The sequence below is a fragment of the Oppia nitens genome, unplaced genomic scaffold (assembly GCF_028296485.1).
Source record: "Oppia nitens isolate AA-2021 unplaced genomic scaffold, nextdenovo-longstitch-racon4-pilon3 scaffold30_pilon_pilon_pilon, whole genome shotgun sequence".
Lineage (NCBI taxonomy): Eukaryota > Metazoa > Arthropoda > Arachnida > Sarcoptiformes > Oppiidae > Oppia > Oppia nitens.
This window is the reverse complement of record NW_026533211.1, coordinates 990,760-1,001,279: the sequence shown is the minus strand read 5'-3', so window position 1 is coordinate 1,001,279 and position 10,520 is coordinate 990,760. Positions and strand designations below refer to the sequence as shown.

Below are 10,520 nucleotides of genomic sequence, written 5' to 3'. Positions count from 1 at the left end.
ATTGATATCTAGTTGAAATCATTGGTGCTATTGATACAAATAAATAAATAATTAGTATATAAATTATAAATAATAGATATTAATCTAAAAATAAAAATTATTTTAATAGTTAATAATAATAGTTAAGTTAAATAATATATTAATTAAAAAAATTGAATAATAAACATATCTACAAATAATTTAATATACTGTATATTAATCAATACAAATAATTAAATATCTTGTAAAATATATAATAAATTTTTTGTTTCAATATTAATATAAACTTTTATAATTAATAGTAACATTAACCTCAAACAAATAAAAAATATTTTACATAATAAAATACATATATAAAATATAAAAACTAATAAATATTAGTTAAATATTTTTATTTAGCTTACATAAGCAAAATATATTGATATTTATTTTATAAATTATTTATTATAATTATTTTAGTTTTTAATTATTAATTTCTAAAATGTGATATAGATTTTTTAAAAAAAATATTACTAAAATATATATTAATTTTAAATTATTAAACTTTTACTATAAAACATTAAAATTATTAAATAATATCTATAAATAAAGTAAAATAAAACTAATATATAATTTTTATTAAATGTTAATGTTTCAAAAAATAAGTAATTAATAATTTAGATATAAAAAACATAAAATCTATTATTTGTACATTGATACTAATTTAATTTATTAATATTTTTTTTATTATAATTACATAAGCAAATTTTTCTATTGACATTTAATACATTAATTATATGCATATATATACTAATAATAAAATTTGATAATAAATTATTAAGTTAAATAACCTTAATAATAGATAATTTATTAAAAAATATATTAATTACCTAATTAAGTACAATAAACTAATAAATAGCCCATAGTTATCTATTATTAGAAAATTATTAAGCTAAACTTATGTATATAAAGCAAGTGTAAAAGCTATTATTATTAAAATTAAAAGATTATTTTATAATATAACATATTATAGTTATATACTATTATAAAAAATAAAAAAAATGCTTAAATTGATGTTAATGTTTGCTGTACTACTATTGACAACTCTAATTAGTAAGCTTATTTTTATTAATATAAATATTAATTTCTAATATATTTTTTTTAATTAGAAATTTATATAATAATATAAAATATATGTTTATTTAATTGAATTAATTTAGTATATAGTTGTAACCTTTTGTAGACCCCTACTCTAATTAAAAAAAAAATCTAAATCCTTGCTTAACTTTTAGATAAAATAGGAAAATATTATTTTATATTAAAAAATAAAATTATATTTTTAGATAAAAAACAATACGATTTTTATTAAATATAATTATGATATTGCCTTATATCAGTAATACTATTTACTGATATATTTTTGCTAAATATGCAAATAATTAAAACTTATTAAAATACTGATAAAGTATTTGCACTTAAATGTTATTAATACTGTATAGGCTTTTTAACGGCTTTAAAATACATTTTAAAAAATATATTTTATATACATTATAAATAATAACTAAATAATACAAATTGTATATTAATACTATTGTTTTAATACTATTGTTTTAATACTGAATATAATTAATATTGTTGTAGTAATACTAAGTAGAGTTGCCACATATAATACTGTTGTTATTAGTATATTAATAATACTTTTGTTTTCAAATAATAAGTAGTGTGTCATATACTGCATAATACTGAATACTATAATACATTGTTACTAAATTTAAATTATTATTATTATTATTATTATTATTATTATTATTATTATTATTATTATTATTATTATTATTATTATTATTATTATTATTATTATTATTAATACTGATTATTATTATTAATACATTGTAATACTAAATTATAAATATTATTTATTATTATTATTATTATTATTATTATTATTATTATTATTATTATTATTATTATTATTATTATTATTATTATTATTATTATTATTATTATTATTATTATTATTATTATTATTATTATTATTATTGTATAATTAATATTGTCATGTAAAGATGTAGATGTATTGTGGCGCCGGTACTGCCATCTATCGATGAGTACCGACACCACATACAATAGAGTTGTATACGGGATTCCTGTTTTTAGTCCCAACGGGACAAACCAGGAGTTCCGGGATTTAAAAGTTAAGGTTATAAAATTAAGGGATAATTACCAGAGTAAACCCGGGAATTATCCCGTCTAAAAATAGTAGTCTATTATAATTAGGGTTAAATACTAAACGGAAATATTAGGGAATATTAGTGGGAACATTAATTAGTAAATATAATATCTTTGTTATTAATGGGAATTTATTTAGTAATGTCTAAGTGAGGGGAACTTATATATTGTATAGTAAGGCTTGTGTGCACACGACACTCATTGGTGTCGTCTGCAAACAATAAGACCTATTGATTCAAAAGCATATAAATACTGATGTAGTTCTCATTGTAAAGTCACTCAAGTGTTGAGCTGAGACTTCGACTAGTCTGCTCAATACAATGGGCTATAGAGTTAGAGCTTCGAACAGTTAACTCTTAACAGTGAGCTTAGGCTCTGCCTGGACTGGACTGCCTTTGCTTTGCATCGACTTGCAAAGCATTGGTCAGCAGTTCCGGGCAGTGCAGTTATGTATTGTATATTGTTATGAACTTTATTTTACTATTGTATACTTATATTTTATTATTATCAAATAAACAATTCATTTAACTATTATACTGTGTGTACCATTATTACGGATTACTTCATTGTGTCGACTGTGATATTGTTGAGGACTAATCGAAGTTGGTCCTCAGCGAAGGCTATTATCGGACGGTCTTCGGCGAGATCTACGGTCGGACAGATCTCGGGTTGTGTGTGTCGACTAAGGTCTCGGGACTTAAAGCGGGACAGAAAAGACGGCAACACACCACAATATATATATACAGTGTCTATAATTAGATAGTATTTTAACAAAAAAAAACTATAATTACTAATAATTGTGATTATTTTATTATTTATTAAAAAAAATTTTTTATATATATTTTTTACAATATCTATAGTTGTCCATGGTCATAATAATAAATGTAAATCTGGTCTACATTATTGCAAAAGTATAGGTCATGGTATAGAGACCAGATGCTGTCCAAGTCATGTACAATGTATTGAGCATGGTGATAGACTAGATAGAGATGAAATAGTTTATTATCATAAAAAATGTTTTGAAATATAAAATTAATAAATATTTAACTACTACTAAATACTATTAGATAATATAATAAATAAAAAATGTTTTTTATTATTTTAATGAGAATAGTCAATATATTTTAAATTAAAAAAAACAATTTTAAATTATTATTTTTTTTAAATAATAACAATGAAATTAAATTGTTTACATTTAATATTTTATAGTATATTATTTTTTAGTTTAATTTATCAAAGTTTAAAGTTAAGTATTTCCTATTTTTCATACACACTTAATTCAATAGTTAAATATGAAATAACAACAAAAATTGTTTTACCATCAATTGTTTTATGTTTACCTAAACATTATCTTATTAAAAGTGATCAACAATTTAAATATTTTACTAATAAATCCGATAAATTCAATTATAAAAAATTTAATAATTTAACATTTGAACAACAAATGAATTCGTTTATTAACTATAAAAATTCAATAGATTGTAGTTTATATGATAAAAATGGTAACATTTATAAAAAAATGTCAAAATATTAGTTCAATTAAATATACAATAGATTATAATGATTTTTGTGCCATATTTATGACTCAATGGGAAAATATTAATAATTATGTTCAAAAAAATAATTTCCCACTATATTTTTTAAGCATTAATATTTCAATTAATAAAGATAATCTAGGCAATTTATTATCTCTATATTTTTTTAATCCTAAAGACAAATATCTACGTAAACATAGTGTCAAAATATTTTATCTTGAAATAAACAAATATAATGAAAATCATTTAGTTATTAAACGTAAAACCGTTATAAATGATTTTGGATCACATTCAACAAAACAATCATGTTATAATAAATGTTTTGTTGAAAAATATTATCAACAATTTAATAATTATCCACCATTTATATTGTGGAACAATTTAACTACAAGTGACGGCTATGATGTAAATAAATTTTCAAATATTTTCTATTATAAAACTATTGAATTTTATTGTGACCATAAATGCTCAAAAATTATAGATTATATAGATTATCATTATTCTGTTACAAATTTTCATGAAAAATCTCAATCAAATAATACTAATTTATATTTATATTATACTAATGAACCGGAAACAATATTTGTGTCATTATATAAGTATACATTTGAGGACTTTTTTTGCCAACTAGCTAGTTTAATTAGTTTATATTTAGGTGCCTCATTTTTACTATGCGCCAATAGTATAATAAATTTATATGTTAAATATATAAATAAACATCAAAATATAGTATATACAAATAAATTTAAAAGTAATATTATAAAATTATCAATTAAACTAATTGGACCTATATTCGTAATTAATGAAAAACGTGATAATGCAAAATTTTTTACCCGTACCACAAGACTACCAAGAGCACCTAGATCATTATCAAAATAATTTAATAAGTATGTATTTTTTTTAAAAAAAAATATTACTTAATATATTTATTTAATTTATTTTTCAAAAATATTACTAAATATATTTTTAAAATTATTTTTCTAAAATATTTTATTTAATAGTTTTACAAACATTTTTGAAGAGAACAACAACAACAACAATAATCAACAATTAAAAAAATACCGAAATATTTCATCGATCCATCGGTTCGGCGACGACTTGTTATCGGCCTATTGTTTGCATACATTTGCTGATACTTACGGATCGCTTTAATTATTATTTTTATGATTATTATTATAAATTAAAAAAAAAATTTAATTAAAATGTATCACTAGTTAAAATAGCTATTTTCTACTTGAAAAATATATATTTATTAATATAATTTATTTTAATTATTCAAATTGAAAACAAACAAAATGAAAACAAAAAAAATTTAATTGATATTACAATAGTTGTTATTATAATATTATAATTATTTGAATCTAATCTAATTTATTAACTATTTAAACTAATTAATAACTATAAGTGATTTATAAATATTATTTATAAAAACAAAACACAAAAACAAATAATTTATTATTTTTATTTAATTTTTATCAAACTATGAATAGTTATAAAAAATTTTGTTTAATTTAATAATTTTTATATAACAGTTGCCTAAAAATAAAAAATTACTGTAATTAATATTTTTTTAAATTATTAAAAAATAATTTTACCCCAAATCCAGCCATTTTTAATGGCAATGATGTTGTATACGACCATTGATTTAATTTATAATCATATGTTTCAACCGTATCTATTACACCGTCAATAACTATATAATAAATAATAATACAAAAAATTATAGATTAGATATAAATCATATAAACATAAAAAATAAATAATAATATATTTTATAGTTTTTTTTGGTATTATTAAATGTATTAAAAATTATATTATATAATAAATAAAATATACTCAATTGTTATGCATTATAATATATATATTTAACTTATTATTAAATTTTAAATTATTTAGTATTATACTTAAAAAGTTACTAAAAATACAATACAATTTTATAGCAATTTTAGTTTTAGCTAAAATAAAAGTAAATAAATTAAAATTATACCATTTGTATAGCCACCCAATGCATATAATTTATCATTGAATGCAATCAATTTAAATTGATATCTAGTTGAAAGCATTGGTGCTATTGATTCAAATAAATAAATAAATAAATAAATAATTAGTATATAAATAATAGATATTAATCCAAGAAAAAAAAAATAATAAAAATTATTTTAATAATTAACAACAACCAACCAATTACTGTCCATTTATTTGTTTTGGGATCATATGTTTCGCATGATTTCCAATCATTATAACCTACACCCCCGCAAACATATATTTTACCCATAAATGATGCTGAACCAAATAAATATCTATAATTTTATTGATTTAAAAAAATAAATAAATATAAATTATATATTAAGCTAAAAAATTTTCTATATATTACATTAATTATAATCAACATAGTAATAAATATTATTAGTTATTAATTATTAAAAAATACAAAACAATATACTGAATAATTTTTTTCAAATAAAAGTTTAATTATAAAATTATTATTTAAATTAGATTTAATTAATTTCTATTCAACTTATATTTATTAATTTTTTATTCAAATTAGATTTAATTATTTTTTATTCAACTTAGATTTAATAAATTTCTAATCAACTTAAATTTAATAATTTTTCAACTTAAACTACTAGTACAATAAATAATTTTTAAGCAATAATTATATATATAATACTAAATAAAACAAACCTTGGATATCTCATATGTTTCATTGGTTGCCATTGTTGTGTAGTTGTATCCAATCTTTCCATTGTATCTACAATTTCATTACCACTTTTACCGCCGATAGCATACATAAGCCCATCGTGTGATACCAGTGCCAGACCATACCTTTCCTCAATCATTGGTGTCGTAAAAGACCATTCATCAGTATTTGGTAAATAATATTCACATGATTTGGAAATATTGTCTAATAATTAATATATATAAAAAAATTATTAATTGATTAATAGATTATTTGATAGTAACATATAGTAAGTTAAATATATATATATTTTTTTATTTCCAAATACTAATAATAAGGTTATATGAAATTTATTAATTAGTAAATTAAATAAAAAATAAAAACAGTTAAAAATATTTTATTATTAAAAAATATATATAAACTTACTATTTCGACCACCACATATATAAATTGTATTATCTATTACAGTTGCATCATTGTAACTTTTTAAAAAAAAATTTCAAAAACAATAAAAATTAAATAATTTATAATAATTTATTTTAAAAATATAATTTATTTCAAAATAATTAATCAATTTTAAACAAATACCCGCGTAATTGATTCATCGATGCTATTGGTTTCCATTGATTTGTTTGCGTATCGTATGTTTCAACACTATTCAAATAATTACCCTATTTTTTGATATATATATTAAAAAAATACAATAATAGTTATTAATATTTTTATACTGTACATATAGTGTACAACAAATATATTATTATTGCTATTATATATATATATATGAAAAAAATTATTAATAAAAAAATATCATATCATAAGTTTAAGTGCAAATTATTTCAAAAAAAACTTATTATAACCTTATTGTACTTAAATATCAGATTAAATACAACAATACAATGATTACCTATTGTAATGTCTAAATGCAATAATATAATCAATGTATAAGCAAAATATATATATATTTATAATATTTTTAACAGTTATTTTTTGTTGATAATTAATTAATACTAGTTATTAATAATTTTAATAATAGTTATTAATATTTTTAATAAAATTATATATTTTTAATTATATTTTTTTTGCTGATACATACATCCCAACCGCCGATTGCATACAATTTTGAATCAATTGAAATCAAACTAAACACTTGGCGTTTAGTGGACATGGATTGTATTGGTTGCCAAACATTTGTTTGCTTATCATATTTATAACATACAGTCAAACGTGTTGTCCCATCATATCCGCCGCATATATAGATAAAACTATCGCCCGATAAGTCATCAATTGTTTGCTAACAAAAAAAATTAAATATAAATTAATAATTTATAAATAAAAAATTTATATAAATTAATATACATTACATTATTATAATCATTATTAATATTAATTGCTAATGTATTTAGCAAATAAAAACAATTAAATAAGTTAATGGATATAATTAAAATCAATAAATTAAATTTATTAGACATTTTTTTAAAAAATAAATTATTATTATAGTAAAATAATATTTATGTTCAACAACTAGTGTACAACAAATATATTGTTATTGCTATTATATATATATATATATATGAAAAAATTATTAATAAACAAAATATCATATCATAAGTTTAAGTGCAAATTATTTCAAAAAAAAACTTATTATAACCTTATTGTACTTAAATATTAGATTAAATACAACAATACAATAATTACCTATTGTAATGTCTAAATGCAATAATATAATCAATGTATAAGCAATATATATAATATTTTTAACAGTTATTTTTTTGATAATAATTAAATTATAACACTTTTAACTAAAAAATACATGAAATATACTATTAGTTTAAATTAATTAATTTTAAACAGCTTTGTTAAAAAATATATTGTTTATACTATAATTATGAACACTATTATTGATATATAGTATATTAGTAATTATTTTTTTAATTGTAAAAAAATTTGTTATTTAAGGAATAGAACATATTATCAGGGTTAATTTTTTTTAAACATTATTATTTTTAAGGAAAAAACAAAGATAATTAAAATCGTTTTTTTTAATTATACTGTATATATATATACTAGTAACAATATCAATCAAAAAAAAAAAACAATATTTATCAAATTAATTTGCTATTAATTGCTAACAACCAGTTGAGAATGCTAGAAAGCATTTCCATACTAAATCCATATACAAATTAAATATTAAATTGTAACTTTATAAAATCAGATCAATGTTTGAAAAAATAAACTTTTAACTTTAGTAATAGTAAGTAGTCTATCCCATGATTAAATACTACAAAATAAAATCAACTTTAGTCATGTAGGGTATTATACAGTATATTAATAGATTATTGACAGTATATCATTAATATATACAGTAGAATATATTTAGTATAAAGTATAAATGTATTATCACATCAAGTTAAAATTTAGATATAAAAATCATTTATTTTTATAATTGAATTAAACAACAAAATAATTTTTTTTAAACCAATTTTATTAATAAAATGTCATTATTTTATAAATAATAATTTTTAAAATAAGTTATTTAAATTTAATTTTTAGAAATTTAGAAAATTAATTATTAGATAACAAAAAATTATTTGTTTCATTTGCCATTAGTTTACTTTTTTTTTAATAATTTTGAGTTAAGATTTTTTTAGTGTTGGTTTTTTTCATTTACTTTTTCCCAGATAAGTCAATTAGCAATCATGTTCACATCCTAATTATTAACATAAACAATAAATTTAAAATTATTATATATTTTAATAGTTTTTTCAACAATTTTAAATTTAATTTAAAAATAATTTATTTAATCATTATCTTATAAATATATAAACTATTATAATTAGAGTTAAATTTACAATAATAATAATACTATATATTTATATATATTGTATTTATTAATTACCTGCACCACTAAAATTAGGATTAACCCAATCTGCAACTTGTATTATTAATACAGTTAGTACAATGACAATGGTCATCATACTAACAAAACCACCATGCTCATTAGTTGATTGTTGTCCAATCATTTTTGTAGTAGTATTATTATTATTATAACAATAAGTTTTTTGAAACTATATTAATTTTATTATATTAGTTCAATAGTTAACTATCAATTAATTTATTTTACAAAAATTTATATAGTATTTATGCTATTTTTTTGCTAAATTAAATTTTAAAAAACTCCATTTAATTAATTTAATTGTAAAAAAATCTGTATTTTTTTAATTAATTTTTTAATAATATTAGTTTTATTTAATTGGATAAAAATGGATGAAAATCTATAAAATGAGATATGAAAATAATTAAATAATAAATATATTAATATTTTTATTAAAACTAAATTTTCTAACTAATAAACCATTAAATAATTTTTTTAAATGTTATTTTTTACTCCTAACTACTTTATGTTATTTTTTTGCAAAATTAAATTATTAAAAAAATGTTATAAAAATGGATATGAAATAATTAAAAAAAATTTATATATTAGTATTTTTTTCAATAAATGGCCGCCTAGTATTAGCTCATTATGTTAAAATTAGATATTAAAAAACATTTATTTATATAATTAAATTAAACAACATCATGAAATATTTGTTTAAAAAAGCAATTTTATTAATAAAATATTTTTTTTTAATTTACAAATAATAATTTTTAGGATAAGTTATTTAAATTTAATTTTTAGAAATTAATAACTAGATAAAAAAACTATTTATTTTCCATTAGTTTTTTTTAATAAATAATTTTTAATTTTTAATAAATTAGTTTATTTACTGCTGCTTTTTTTTGCTTTTACTTTTTCCCAATTAAATAAATTGCATTTTTTTTCGCCCGATTAGTCACAATTAGGTTCACAACCTAATTATTAACAAACAGACAATAGAAACAAAAATTTTAAAAAATATATATATAAATAATAATATAGAATAATAATAATATATTTTTTAATTATGTTAAAATTTAATTCAAAAATGTTAATTTATTTTATCATTTATGGTATCTATAAATTTATTCCATAAATAATCTATATATATAAACACTATTATAATTACAATTAAATATACAGTAATAATAATACTATATATATATATATATATATATATATATATTATATTTATTAATTACCT

The 10,520-nt window shown here is 17.8% G+C and overlaps 1 protein-coding gene across 1 annotated transcript; it reads right to left on the bottom strand.

Annotated features, from left to right (window-relative positions):
- Positions 1–2,745: 2,745 nt before the first annotated feature.
- LOC128956508 (kelch-like protein 17) lies at positions 2,746–7,837 on the bottom strand. Its single transcript, XM_054302226.1, has 9 exons — positions 7,764–7,837; positions 7,496–7,693; positions 6,991–7,073; positions 6,829–6,884; positions 6,408–6,627; positions 5,904–6,022; positions 5,710–5,790; positions 5,318–5,415; positions 2,746–2,883 (listed from the first exon to the last, which is right to left on the bottom strand). The coding sequence occupies exons 2-9, from the start codon at positions 7,565–7,567 to the stop codon at positions 2,746–2,748; spliced, it is 867 nt and encodes a 288-aa protein (XP_054158201.1). The 5' UTR covers positions 7,568–7,693; positions 7,764–7,837.
- Positions 7,838–10,520: the final 2,683 nt, after the last annotated feature.

Bases quoted from the DNA above. Each gene is read 5' to 3' on its own strand.
- LOC128956508 (XM_054302226.1), bottom strand. From the start codon at position 7,567: ATGTCCACTAAACGCCAAGTGTTTAGTTTGATTTCAATTGATTCAAAA. The intron at 6,885-6,990 runs GTATTTGTTTAA...TTTTTTAAAAAG, and splicing joins TCGATGAATCAATTACGCGG to TTACAATGATGCAACTGTAA. The intron at 6,023-6,407 runs GTTTGTTTTATT...ATAAAATTATAG, and splicing joins AAACATATGAGATATCCAAG to ATATTTATTTGGTTCAGCAT.